At 35.9% G+C, this 15,218-nt stretch overlaps 1 protein-coding gene across 1 annotated transcript in view; it reads left to right on the top strand.

The window, feature by feature from the left end:
• The window catches only part of VAPA (VAMP associated protein A), a 35,386-nt gene extending 21,194 nt beyond the window's left edge, over positions 1-14,192 (top strand). The window contains exons 3-6 of the mRNA XM_030011743.2: positions 5,321-5,424; positions 7,437-7,517; positions 10,394-10,570; positions 11,562-14,192. Coding sequence (XP_029867603.2) covers positions 5,321-5,424; positions 7,437-7,517; positions 10,394-10,570; positions 11,562-11,720 — 521 coding nt within the window. The 3' untranslated portion in view covers positions 11,721-14,192. The remainder of the gene's footprint in view (positions 1-5,320; positions 5,425-7,436; positions 7,518-10,393; positions 10,571-11,561) is intronic.
• Positions 14,193-15,218: the final 1,026 nt, after the last annotated feature.

The following is a 15,218-nucleotide window of genomic DNA, read 5'->3' on the forward strand; positions in this document are numbered from 1 at the left end:
TATTCATGCTTGTATCTTGAAGTAGGGCATTGCTTGGCTGCTCTGATGTGTTTAAAGTTTAACATTTGACAGTTCATTACATTTAAAAAAAAAAAAAAAACATTCACAATTGTAGGCTAGTTGTTTTGACCGTAGCATTGGTCCCTGAACTCTATTGTTTCATAATTCTTCCATTTATTACAGTAGTATATGTTAAGTGGCATTCATTAAATTGATTTTTAAAAAATGTATTTTCTGTTATTTTAGGTAGGTGCAGCAGTTTGTTGCCCTTAAATTTGAAAAATCTAGTACGTTTCACTATAGAGACACTCTGTCCTTATTCTGTTTTTGTTTTTTTGGGTGAGGGGATTAAAAAAAGAACCCTTACTTTTCAGCAGTGTGAGCCCTGAAGCCAGATAATACTATTTTTTTCCATGAAACTCCATGTAGATTTGGCTTACGTACTTCATTTTGACAATCCACAGAATTTTGATAGCTGGACATATAATGGTCTAATCCTATACTGGACTGTACAGTGTCAAAAAGACCAGGTGTTAGTAATCGTGGGAGCAGGTGTTCTCCAGAAAATAGGAAAAGACTGGGTATCAGTCTTCTGATTTGGTAAATGATTTTCATAGGTCATTCTCCCGATCATTTTGAGGTAGGAATCTCCAGAATAAAGGGGATTCTCAAACCAGTGACTGTGAGAGGTGAGAAACTGTATTTCTCTGAACCCACCATATTTCCCAACTTAGAGGGGAATCCCCTTTTTATAGGCTGTGGTCTTACAGGTTGTAGACATCACAGGCAGAACAGTTGTGAGCTCCTAGACCTCCTAAGTCAAGAAAGCTGATTTTTGTAGAACTCTTGGAGCAAAGCAAAAGGGAAATAACGGAGCAATCCTCAGAGCGTTTCAGGTTCATATCCTTATACCCTTTGGGAAGTTTAAAAGAAGCTGGAGAAATAGCTTCACGTGATACATTCAAATGTTGCAGGGAATACCTCAGGAAAACTTTATATTTATGATTATTTATGATTGATTAAAACCTTAGAGTAACCTTCCTTGAAGGAAAGACCAGTTTTCTAATCTAGTATGATCTGTAGAATGTGACCCTTTAAATCTTGCTTACCATGGACAGTCCAGCATCTTGTGGATGAAAGATCATTTTACTGAGAATTGGTTCAAGATTCAAGTAGTCAAAAGCCAACTTTATTTCTGTCTTCAACTTCGACTTACAGCCATTTTGTGTTAACTGTGTGTTTGATCTGGTGTCAGGAATCTTTCCCATGGGTAGTCATACATCACAATCAAGATATTGCTGGACTTTCCCTTCAGGGAATTGAATAGATTGAAGGATTCCATTTGCCTATTGTAAAGTGTGTTTTCATAGTTACAAATCATCATTTTAATGCTTTGAATATTTCAGTTTTTTAAATGAGGCAATACTGGAGCTGTAAACAGTATTTCAGCTTCAGGTTCACCAGTAAAGGGAAACAGTGTCATACTGCTTGACTCTTCAGTTTGCATAGCAGGGAATCTTTGATATCCCTTTTCCTGTATTACTGGATTCTCATGCAGTTATGCAGCTACAGTAACCCCAAGATGCTTTCATTGTTTAGTTACAGCGACTCCACAGTGCTTTTCAGAATTAAGTTATCTTCCCCAAAGCTTCATATTTTTGTTCTTAAGCATATAATTTCTTTTGGGTCACTTGGTAAGATAAGTGCGGAGATAATTTTTCTAGTGACCCACTTTGTTATCTCATCAATCTCTCAACGGAATGTTTTCAGTGCTGACTCATCTTTTACATAATTAAAAATAGATTTCTGTCACATTGTTGTGCAGAGAGAGATCACTATAGGATACCATGGGCTGAAACTCTGTGTTCAAAACTAAACATTGAGATAGTGTTAGCTGTCTTCAGCCTGTATAATGCATCATGCTGATTTACAGTCAAGCCAGTTTTTAAATTCATTGTTGGAGATGTGATTTAACAGTCATTTTAAGAAGTCCATGGGCATTTTGTTTATCATTCAATTGTGAATCACTAGGTAACCTTCTTCAGCCATGTTTATACCTTTTTCCCAAAAATCCTAATTTGGTAAGACCTGTTTTTCTTTATCTTGGTGCCCTAAATTAACTATTTATTATTGTAGCATGTATTGCTTGTCGTTAACTTGTTAAAAACAATTGCTTGTTGTTGATTATTCTTTTCAGAATATAGTGTGTTACTCTTCTTCCTTCACAACTTGTTAGTGTTACTTATTTACGGTTCTTCCTTCTGGTTTTCAGACCCCTTTAAGATGTATTTTGTGGAGATAAAGCCCTCCTGTGTAGAAAACCTAGGCCTATTAACAAGAGGCTTGCTTTCATAACTATTTGTTGCAATTCCCCTAGAAGTGATCACTGGACTACTTAGGGATTCCAAGAGCATGTTGAAAACTGTGGCTTCGTATGTTCATGAGATTTTCCATGTTTACTTAAAACTGTGAAGAGCTCGAAGAGCTCTTTGAATTTGTGGATTGTCTTTTTCTGCTGCTTTTCAATTCAATCAGATTTTCAGCTGTTGCCGAGTGGTCAAAGAACATAAAGTTATTTAACTAGTTATCTAAGGATTCTGCCAGCATGTGAAGAAGTTCTCTGAGGATGGAAAGCTGGCTTTGCCATCTTTCAAGTTACTCCATCTGTTCCCTTGGCTTTAGGAAACTGGAGTACTGCATGCTAGTCAGTATTCTGTTGATGGAACAATTCTTAGAGATAAATTGCTATAGCATTCATACCTGGAAGAAGCATTTAGTTTGATCAGTTATGTTTTGGACCACAGCGAGACGAATGATTAAGGAAACCTGATTTTTAAACCTTTCCAAATAGGATTGTTTGGAAGCATGTCAAATACTGCAATTGCTTTATGTGCTTTATTTGTGAAATATCTGAATCAGATTATTCACATATCCTTTGATTATGCTGTATATAACATTTAAGGGGCGGGGGGGGGGGGGGGGGGGGGGGAGAAGGATAATCATACTTTAGCAAACACCTGCAACTTGTAACTAGTATTTAAGGCCTAAAGTTAGGTGGCAGTGTAATTAAATTTACAAGTAACTTTTTTTCATAGGTACTAGTGAATTTGGAAAGGCCAAGTTAGTAATTTGATACTGTACTTAGTATTTTATATACTAATGCAGTTCAATCCTACCATGAAGAATTTACTCTCTGTGAAGGCAAGCATGTTGAACTACACATCCAATGAAGATTCAGAACTGTGGAAAATACAACTGTACTGTTGAAAACTGTAGCAGTATTGGAGTCTACAGACTGAATTGGTTTAGAATATAGGGGAAGGTTGTTCAGAGCACACAATCTGTTTTTCTAGCTAAATCAGTATTTCTGCTATAGCTTTTTCATTGCTGTAAAATAGGTAAATATACAGATATCTGTTGACAGGGCTCCATAAATGGAATTCTTGGGGTTTTTTTTTAAATCTTTATCTGAAACTACTTCACCTTCTCTTTTAATTTTGTATAAAGATACACTGAACTGGAATTCCCATTCTGTGGAATACAAGTGTACGTACACTGTCAAATAATTTATCTCTACAGTTCACTCTGAGTCCTTATTCTCTGGTAGAACAAGTTGCAAGTGTACCCACATAGACATATTTAAATATAATTTGTGTGGTCCTGTACTCCCATCTGGAGTAAAGCAACTAACTGTCTCTGAAAGGAGGCAAGGGGGCTAACATGATAAGTTTGTTTCAGGGTCCGCTCCAGACAGACAGTATGGTTGGAGGTAGACTCTGCTGGTTGTATATCCATACCTCTGCTTCAGTAGTCCCCCATCACTACCATAACAAACCTCGTGTATTCAGGTATTTCTGCAAACCCTTATATTATGCCCCTGGATATGCAGCTGTATCCTATAAAAGTTCTAATCTCCTGGTCTCTATTATAGACATCATGTTATTTCAGTCCCTTTGAACTAAAGAAACCACACACAAAATAGTGATGCCAGGGTGACCTGGACAACCGCTATGTGGTGTAAAAACATACAGTCTGCTCCTGGATGGCCTTATACAACTTGGGTGGATGAAGGTACTGTGCTTCTGTAATTAAAGCTTTCATTTAGAAGTATTGTAGTGCGGTAGAAATAATGGAGGCTATAAATACTGTCCGTGATGTAATTTTTTTCACTGAGCTTGTGCACACTTCAAAACAATAACTTCAGAAACATGAGTTTCTGTTCTTGGCCAACAGAGTTTTCAATTTGGAAAGCTGAAAGTACAGTAAAAAGGCTGTCATTAAGAAAGTCTGAACCACTTGCACGCTCTACCTCTGGTACTTTTAGCACAAACTATGTTGTGTCAAAAACGTCTGGTTTCATCCAGAAGGGTTTGTTTGGTTTTTTTTTAAATCTGCATTACAGTGTGCTGAAAGCTGAAAAAGCAGCAAGAAAATACATAAGATAAAATGCAAGGAGCAGGTATTATGAGCTTTATTTTAACGTTCCGCTTAAAGCTGCCGTTACAGGGAATTTGATTTTGAATCCCATCCCTCTTTCTTTGCTAGTAAAATGCAGTAGAGGCCCAAAAGTTGCCATATAGTTAAAGTGTGTACCTGGATTTTGGAGTACTTTTGGTCCAATGTTAACTGCTAGACTGGACTTAGAGTTAAGAATGTTAAAACCTGAGTAAAATGTGTTGTGTAGTTATTACATAACTAATCACTAGAATTTTTTTTTTAAAGAGGTCAATTTGAAAGTGTTTTAAAGATTTATTATTAAAGCCCTAGGCAGCTTTACCTCCTATAATAACTGTAGTTTGAATGAAGTATTTTAATAGCTTTGCTCCCAGCTTAGATTAATATACCTTTAGAAGTCAGTTGAACTTGCCCCACTGCTGGTGGTCTACCTAATGTAGGTTCTCTCCCTCTTTTTTTTTTTGTTCCCCTGAGTTACTATCATAACATGTGCTACAATTCTTTAACTTTGCATTCACTTAATCATAAAATGTGTTTGTTCCAAAGAAAAGTCCTGTGATGTTTGCTTGAGGTTGTTTTTTTTTGTCTTACAGGATCTGTTTGTTCATACTTGTATATGAAATGTCTTTTAGCTATAGTAATTACAGAAATAATCATGTCAGCTATGCCAGACTCTGGAAAAACTTTAAGATCTTTCCTCTCAGTACCTGTTGCTACAGTGTGTATCTGCTCTATTTTCAACACTGCCTCTGCATTTTAACTTTCAGTGTGTTCAGTGAGGAGCAAATCTAAAGTGGTTAGCATGCTTGTTACAGGGATTAGCTGAAGACTCACAGTTTTATGCTTTATTTTTTCTTCTGAACAGTAATGCTGCAGCCTTTTGACTATGACCCAAATGAGAAGAGTAAACACAAGTTTATGGTACAAACAACCTATGCACCACCAAATATTTCAGATATGGAAGCAGTGGTAAGTAAAAATGGGATTGTTGGGTTTTTTTTTCCCTTAAAAAATCAGGCTTAAGTGTAAATGAATCATGGTTTTGCAGTTTATTTTTGGAGAATTAGGTTTTTCCTGAAGAAGTATGACTTCCATACATGATTCAGGGTTTTTAATATTAAATACAAGCTCAGTTCTTAGAACTCCCCTAGCGGACTGGTTGAATGGAAATAGTAGTGAATCTAAGGTAAGGTCAGTTCAGTGTTAAAATATGGGCATGTTGTACCTTATATGCAGCTAATCTGAAAGGGATAAACAGATTGTATTTGAAGGAATCAAGAGTATGTTTAAACAGCAAGCCTGAAGCTGTATGAAATGGGTGCATTTGGCCTGAAAAGTGTTTAAGTGAAATGTCGAATAGGTTCATAATGAATTAAAACATTTGGAAGACTACGATATGTCTCCCTACAAGATACCAAGTGGCTAAACACAGCACAAATGATAGATTTATTTTCTGTTTTAATAGAACATGTTGTAGATTCAGTTCTTGGGCAGGATTGGTCTCATGAAAGATCCAGAAAGAAGATATTTAGGTTTGTGCTTGTTAGTTCAGAAGTAAGGACAGCTGTTTCTGAGGTTACAAGCTGGCAGCAATGGGAAGGAAGCCTTCAGTTGTCAGAACATGCCCTTTAGGGTGTATGTGGACTCCCATAAGCATGTATATTAAGGTGGAAGGGAATGATGCACAGGCTTCTGTCTCTAGAGGCTGTTTTAAGGAATGCCTGAGTTTACACAGGTACGTTCAATGTTCACTCAAGGCAGAGGAAGAGAGGGGAAACAAAGGATAAATATGAGATTTTATAAATCACTGAAATCCACTAGACCTTTGCAGGTTTAGGCTCTGTCCCCTTAAATTAAGGCAAAGACTACTTGTGGCATCACTCTTGACTGGAAACAGTGGAAAACCTTTTAGATTTTGTTAAGCTTTTGAGACATGTAGCTAGAAAGTTAACATCTCTCTTCCCTGTTGGTCTGGTTTACTTTTTCTTAATGTGCTCTGATAGCTCTTGGTTATGTGTGGTAAGTGAAACGTAACTATTTGTTGAGGATATAAAAATCCACTTTAGAAATACCTTTCAAATAACTGCTTTCTCAGTGTGTTCAAGTATAGAATACTGAAAAACAGATCTTGCAGAAAATCAGTAGTTGTAGTTACAAGTTACTGTACAACTAATGTCATTGAAAAAAAGGAGAAAAAAAAAAAGCATGTTATGAAAAGCCTGGATATTCTAGTCTGTAGGACCTGCAATTCTAAGGTGACTTTGGAGGACCTGTTCTTGGAAAAATTGCTGCAGACTTCATTCAGATCAGTCTCTGAGCCTAAAGATTTAAGGCAACTATATGAAATGTATGCTTGGAAAGTAAATTGTCAGTTGAGCAGAGAGATTCCAGCATATTTCACAATTATTTAAATATATTGATAACCATTAGAATTTAAAATCTTTCTTATAAACAGCTTTGAAAAATTCTCTAGGCCCAAACTGTAATGTATTACTCAGTAAAAGGAGGAAGTGGTTAAAAATCAAAATATGAAGAACTGAAGAAATTTATTCTGGAACTAAATATAGTCACTAGAAGATGTCTTTCAATCTTTTGTTTAAAATTGGTGCTTCCAAGATGGGACATAAGGAGTACATTTACCAAGGAGTGATAGGGCTAGAACTTTGTTCTTAAACCGACTCAGATGGTACTTGTTCCTCACTGTGTGTCCCCTCCCTATCCACTACAAACCTCTGGATCCATCCTTGCATTCAATTTACTCATTTCCGTCTCCAGACTTCATTAACCATTTTTAGCTTTCATTACTTTGCAGTAGTCAAAGTGAACAAAAAACATTGTTCAGAAGCAAGTCTGAAAATTGCAGCTAGGGTAAGGACAGTATTCAGCTGTATAGGAGGCAAGTACTAAGAGCAAGCTTATGAACTGTTCAGATGTTTGCATGAGCCTGGCATGTTAAGTAACTATATTAATTGTTGTCTTAGTGGAAAGAAGCAAAACCTGATGAGTTAATGGACTCCAAATTGAGATGTGTGTTTGAAATGCCCAATGAAAATGATAAACTGGTAAGTAAGAAAAGAGTAAGAAACTGTCATACACTGACTAGTAGGACCTCACGGAAATTTGTTTTGAGTTTTTTTTTTAAACCTATTTGATTTGTTGATTAAATGCATTGTAGCAATTTGTACTAAATTAGACAGGAGAACTGTTCAGTATATAACTTTTCAAGGATTCATAGAATCATAGAACAGCCCAGGTTGAAAGGAACCTTGAAATAAATACCATCTGGTCCAACTTTTTGTCAGAAAGGGAGCAGCCTCTCCAACTGCATTTTAAAAACCTCCAGCAATGGAGACTAGTGCCAAAAATTACTATCCTTTTGTTATTTTTAGTATTGATTTGCTTTAGCATTTTATGCTGTCAGATTAAAAAAAAATCTTCAATACTGCATACAGTGAAAAGTGAATTGCATCATTTGCTTTTTAAAGTATTAAATGCTTTTCAGTTTTAAAAATTCAGCTGAATTAGAAAAGGAAGTACTGATAAGAAATTAATACATGCTTTGGGAATCCTAAATGCAGTTTTTAAGGTAGTGGTAAAGACAGATAATCAGACAAAAAAAAAAATTCCATTACCTCTTTCATGCTCCTGCCTTCAGACAAAATCTATTCCAATTGTGTAGGAGATGACAGTTTCATTGTATATGGATTGAAGATGTCTGTTTTGTGTTGCCTGATATTTGGAATAATAGCTAACTGTCAGTTACCTAGAAGTTTTACAGTATATGACTAAACTCTTATGCATTAGCATTTTTTTTACCCTCATACTTGAAATTCTGATTTATGGGATCTTAATACTGTATATTCTGGGTTGTTTGGGGTTTTTTTGGATTTGTTTGGGTTTTGGGGGTTTTTTTGGTGCTGGTTTTAGCATTGTAAATTAGAGTGTTAAAGTAGGATTTCTGTAAACAACCTTATTCACTTTATGGCCTTGACTTTTCTTTTTAGTACTGTCCAGTTTTTATGGTAGTCTATAAGGCATGTTGGGGGAAAGTACCATGAATCCATGTGTGTAAAAACCATCTCAATATTTACATGCATAAAGGATCTCAGTGAAGGCTCTTAGCTGGCCAGTAGCTGTCTTTGCAAACATTCTTTTAATAGAGTTTTTGGAGTGTAATGTAAAGATGTTTTTCAGACATGATGTCAGTATAATGTTTTTGGGTTTGTTTGGTAAAAGGTAATTTGAGATGCAGCCTTTTACTCAGATGTAAGCTGCCTAAATGTGTGTTAAATGGTAAAACTGTAAAGGTTAAGCATTTATTATCAAGGCACACAGTTGTTTACTTTCTGTGGTTTTTACTTTCTTATTAAATTACATCTTAGATATTAGAAAAATTATACTTGGTTTTAATTTTATAAAATGTATAATGTAGTGAGAGAAATGTAGTGGATTATACAAAACTACCTCCTTTTGTACTTTATTTAATGTGATGTCTTCATAGTATTGATTGTATATAATATTTGTGTTTTTCTGAGTAGCAGCATAAGGTTGCAAAACCCTGCTTTAGCAGTTGATTTAGTCAGTCCCTTACACCTGGCAATGAGAAATCTGCCAAATCCTGAGGGTATAAGCCTTACCTGCCACCTCGGGATATACCTACACCAGGACACAAGTATTTCACTCCAGTCAGCAACAACTTTCTTCAGATGCCTACCAGTCATAAGTCAGAAGATTGACATGAAGAAACCAGTCAGTGAGGTCAAACAGCAGAAGGTTTGTTCCAGGGAGATAAGTCTTAGGTCTCTAGTGAAGTTTCAGTGTTACTAAACAATTCAGTTCAGCTAGCAAACCAATTAAAAAAGCAACAGATCCTGATCTGCTTACTCATGATATAGGTATGTCGACCTTTTTAAATCCAGTTAGGAGTACCTGAGTGGAGTGGCAGGATCTGGCTCTTAGGCTATCTGTGGCTGCATTGCAAAAAATGTAAAATGCAAGTAGATGCTGTAGACCAAATAACTGCTACTTGTGTAGAAACTAAAATTCTTGTATCTTGTTTTAGTTGCTTTGTTATTACATAGATCTGTTTACCTTTTAATAGGTTTTCTGTTACATTTAGTACTTACTTTGGACTACTTTGGTTATGAAAGATACAGTATGGTAGTAGTCTAAATGACATAGCCGTGTAGCCAAGCAAGTAGGAATACAGAAGCCTGAGTCTGAATCTGATCTGTTTCTGAGTGTATTGCCATATGAATGCTGTATTTTTACAAATGGTAACCTGGGCTATACAGTTGAATCCATTGTATTAATGTCTACTGAAGATCATTGTATATTTTGAGCAGAGCTGTGGGAACTGGATTTTTAATTCTATTTTTGGCATTTTCACAGCTTTTTATGTGACTTTTCGCTTGTATTCAAAATTATTAATGTGTATTTCAGACATGCTGTGAGATCTAAATTCCATGTTTTTGCAATACCTTAGTTTCCTTCAGTAAGAGGTGCTATATAAGTGCAAAATATTTGTGCCATACATACTTCATATTAGTTTGTGACACAACCTGTTTTCTTTTTACTTTGTTTTGTTTCTTACTGTTGCAGGATTACTTTCTTCCTTTTATTTTTTTCCCCTCAAGTTCAAATGCTGTTTGGTGTATTTTATGCCGTCTCTTGGATGCCTGCTGGGTCAGTGTTAAGCAGCTAATGTATTAATTTTTGTCTCAGTAGCATGTAGTTCCAAATGTAAACAGTGCAGTCTTCTCTTGCTTTTTAATATTTGAGCTAATCAGAATTGAACTGATAACAGAAGTCTTTGTTCAGATTACTGTAAACATAAACTTCATTGAACTGTATTAGTAGCTGGATTGTTTCAGTTTTAAGCTGTGGATGATTTTTCTCTAGGTAAGTAAAATTCTCAAGTCATTCTTAATATTTGTAGAATGATATAGATGCGAGCAAACCCGCCCCAGTACTGAATACATCTAAGCAGGATGGACCGATGCCAAAACCACATAGTGTTTCACTTAATGATACTGAAACAAGGAAGCTAGTGGAGGAGTGCAAAAGACTTCAAGCAGAGATCATGAAGCTGACGGATGAAAATCGGCACCTGAGAGTAAGTTCTGCTTCCATGTTTGTATTGGAGGGGCTTCACTCTTCTTGATTGAAAGGTCTGGTTTGTAATTAGGCCAATAGATGTGTATTCCAGAAAGTAGATGCAACTGTTAGAGTGTCAAGATTGATTTGTAATACGTTTTTACTGTCCTGTATATACTGTATATTTTGAACTTCTCAGTGATTGAGACATTGTGATTGTCATGGATGATATACTGAAGCTACGTAATTTTCTTCTTAAATGAAATGGTCCTATTTAAGGTGGTCTTAGTTACTTAAAGTCTAAATCAGAGATATTGAATTAGTAGCTTTCAATAAAAGTGCTTTATTATTCTTTAAGAATGAGTAAATGAGATCCAAAGTGGTAACATTCTGTATCATAGATTGTTAGTGAACAAGAGCAATTGCTTGGCCAGAGGAGGTAAGCAAACACTACTTTCCAGTACCTTTATATAAAGGTGCCATTTCAGTAACATGTAACTAGTCAATATATAACTTTATGTGACTTTTCTATATATTTGGTTTTGGGTATCTGACAATTTCATTGATCATGGTAGTCTTTTTAAGAACCATGAAATAATGATGTCTCCACACCTGCAATTCTGATGACATTGGAACATTTGGAGAAACAGTACACAAAGCAGATGTTTCTCCTTAACAGTAAGGAATTACTGCAGATAATTACAGAATATTTAATTCTGACACATAGTAAGTAAAAGCAGGATTCTCCATTGTGCCTAGCAAGAATCTCAGAATCTTTCCTAACTAGAGCATGGAGAGAGACTAGTGGATTATCTGTCCTTATTTGAAATGTTATGGTTTGCTATGTTCATGTTTTGGATTTTGGTGTGGTGTAATGTTGTGGGTTTGTTTTTTTTTTTTTAACTTTATTTAAATGTTCACCAGTAAATTTGGCCTTTGAGTTCAGTTTTTACAATTATAAAGATGTGTTCATAAATTTTTTTCCATCTGTGTTCTTTTTTCCCCCTCAGGATGAAGGCTTGAGGCTCAGAAAGGTAGCGCACTCGGATAAATCTGGATCACCCACAGCTTTGGCCCTCAGAGATAATGGCTCTAATTCTCTTCCTTCACTTCTTGTTGTAATTGCAGCCATTTTCATTGGATTCTTTCTAGGGAAGTTCATCTTGTAGAAAGAATGAGTGAGAGAAGCATGCAAAATGCAGCTTCCTTTTTTTTTTTTTTTTTTTTTTTTTTCTCTTGGCCAGAAAAAGATTTGTTTACCTACCACTTCATTGGTAGTATGGCCCAAGCGGCCATTTTTGTGTACAGCATCATAACAGGCTTTGCCTTTAATGATCTCGCACAGTTAGAAAACACAATCTGAAAAGACAAACTGTTCGGCTACTGGACAAAATTGTACATTAAATCATCAATAGCAGGTGTCAGTTGCACATTCAGTCCTTTATGAAAATTCATAATTAAAGAATTGTTCTTTCTTTCTGTGGTTTTAATAAGAATTCAACAATTGTTCAGAGTCTTGTAAATGTTATTTTAATAATCCTTTAAAATTTTATCTGTTGCTGTTACCTCTTGAAAAACGATTTATTAGATTGCTAATCCCACTCATTCAGGAATATGACAAGAGGTATTCTGGGGGAAATGGTGCCTCTTACTGTGTAAATTTTCTCCTTACCTTACTTTGCTAATGTCATGGCAGAATTTCTTTCTTATTCCTTGTGAGGCATTGTTGAGAGTTCTTCATCCTTACAATCCTGTCCCATAATATTTAACATTACAAAAGAAATAAAATTGTTAACAGATTTTTCTGCTGGGTAGCCTGTTTGTGTGTGTCGTATTTCTAGAAGGGATTCCTAACAAGTTCATTGTTCATGGTAATTTGCTACTTGTAACAAATGGCTATTTTGAAGTTTATTTGCTTAAGTCTCTGGCTTAGACTGTTGTAATTGAAGCTTGGGGGAAAAAAAAAAAAAAAAAGGTTTCCATTCCATTTGTTTAAAAAAATGAACTTTTTTCTGGCTGCTTTCAGCTACAGAGAGGATGGTTATCAAACTTGTTCTGGGACAGAATGATTTGGATATCCAGCAGGTACAAATACCAGACATGAATGTTTTCAATATATTAACAATTTGCTTGGATTGTGCAGGCGTGTAATAATCAACCTTCTGTTCCATCTTTGGATCTTCTGGGTGTCTTCCAGGAGTCAACATTATTCTTTGATTTCATAAGGGTACTTAATTCACATATATTAATTTACTTTGTTTGTAATTCTGTTTTAGCAGATACTCAAAAATGCAAGTTGAATCATTCAGACACCCATAGTGAATTCCATGATGCAGAAGAGTTGATATTTGCTGAGTGAGCCTCAGTTGCTTGCCTCTTGAAAATGAAAACGATTTTTATGCAACTCTTGGCAGATCTACCTGTGTTAACCATGTATAGCTAAGTTTTAAAGAATGCGTTTTTTGGGGGTCTGAAATGCTTCCCTGCACTTAATCTCATGTCTTGCCTCATCTCCAAATATGTCATAAAAACAAACAGTAGTATTGGAACAAAATATTATCTGTACTTCTGACTAAGTGTAATTCAATACAAGGAATTACTTGTAAACTGAAAAATTGTGGAAGGGGTATACTCCTGTAAGCAAAATTGTGTATGCTCTTGGACAGCTTGACTTGATGTGGTGCAGCTAAGTGTGTTAGACCTTGGTATATGCACACCTTATGTAGCTGAGAAAAATGTTCTGGAGAAGATGTACGTTATTTTGGTTGCCTTTGATTTCTAGTGCTTTTTTTAAAAAAGAAAACTATAATTACATCATGTTCTGTCATTGCTCTCTGTGATAAACTTTTTTTATAAAATCTTGCAAGGAAGATGATGAAGAAAATTCAGATACTGCTTATCTTTTCACTTAGCATGCAAGCACAGGTATTTCCAATTATTTGTTCCAGTGTCTGCATTCAAGTCTCCTTCCATCGCAGTGACTGGAAAAAAACTACGTTAAGGTCTTGATTATTTTGGTTCCACTGGTTCAGAATGGTGTAATTCTCCTGATTTTTTCTCTAACAGAACATTGCCACATCAAACTTTCATAGCCTGTTCCAGACTGATTACATGGAAAATAACAAAAGCAATAGTGTGCAGGATGTAATTTGCTTCAGACAGAGCAGTCATTCCTGTGCTGGGGGCGGCCTGGAGGTGAGGGAATCCTCTGGAAGATCTTAAAATGTTTGCAGCATAGTGTGTGGAGGTTTTGAAGGGTAGCTAGCACTTTTGGGACTTGCTAACAGAAAAAGGAGTCATTGCTCAATGCAGCTGACTCAGGTTTTGATGTCTGGCAGCAGAAATAAAAATAACAATAAAATCAGGTTGACATAACTTTTTTCATAAATAACAAACAGGTGGTGGTAAAACTTGGTCATGGTTTAAGTAATGTCTTCAAAGTGAAAGTGTGCAGCGGTCTCGTAACCAGTGTACTTACTAATGGTATAAGGAGACTGTCTTGGTTTCCAGTAATCCCTTCATAGCTGTATATAAAATGTAATGCTAAAACTATTTTGCTCTCAGGAGTCACTTTGGATGAGATCAACTGTATTCAGTGAATTATGTAATATGGATTAAATTGTTTGTCTTTGTTCCTGAAATGGTTAGAACTTGTTGCTTTGTCCGCCTGCTTACTTGTGTATGTAAGCACAGGGAAATACAGTCTCTCCACTGCTCCTAGTGATCTGGTCAGACGATGATGCCCATAAAGTCGTGTGAGGCTAAATGTGTAACTTCACTTAAATATGCATTGCAGGTTGCTCTTCTGATTTCTCAAAAGGGCAAAATAGAACAAGTATACAGTATCAAAGTAGTATTTTAAAGTTTTTATGAATATAGCACTTTAAAAAAGGGTAGTATGATGGTTCAGGGGGAAAAAAAAACCCTAGTTAAATAGATACAGTTTCTGTAGTAATTCTGGGCACCAAATTTAACCCACTTAAATAAATAAATAAATATAAAAAGTTAATTTAAGAAAAAGTTATTGGTATCAATGCACAAGTTATTTGTGCATTTCTACACATTCTCTAAAAGCTGTTGACAAATGCTATTGCCCAGGTTTGCATGTTTCTGCTGCTATGATTGAAGCCAATTTACATGTAAGAAGCAACCAAACACTAGCTTGAAACTTCGTTATCCTCTTGGGAGGAGGGAGGGTGGAGGGAGGAAGTGGAAGGTGACATTTTGCCAAAGGGGAAAAGACAAAGTCAATCAGCAAAACATCTTTTAGGCCTTCTTCAAAGATACTAAAAGTTGAAGTGTTAATAAACCATTAAAAACATAGTAGTGTCCTTTTTATTTTGGAACTTCTCCCCGACTATGTACGTTCTGTAGACTGCTGATACTGAATAAGTGTATCTAGTCCACCTCGCAGGCGGTGTAACTGGCCTGCTTCTAGGTACTGCTAGTAAATAGTGTGAAGCTGCCTTGGGTGAAGATTCAGTGTTGGAGTGAGGAGCAGATGCCTGAATCCAGGCAACACTGAGGATGCTGATGGTTTGTCCGATTTATAATAGTTGTCGTGACAAAGAGTTTTCTTTTTCCTCTTGGAGTCCCTAGGTATTTATGCTTGCCAGGGCAAACACTTGCTTTAGTCTGTGGCAAAAGATGGAGTGAGAGCTATGCAG

This window comes from Aquila chrysaetos, chromosome 4, assembly GCF_900496995.4.
Source record: "Aquila chrysaetos chrysaetos chromosome 4, bAquChr1.4, whole genome shotgun sequence".
Taxonomy (NCBI): domain Eukaryota; kingdom Metazoa; phylum Chordata; class Aves; order Accipitriformes; family Accipitridae; genus Aquila; species Aquila chrysaetos.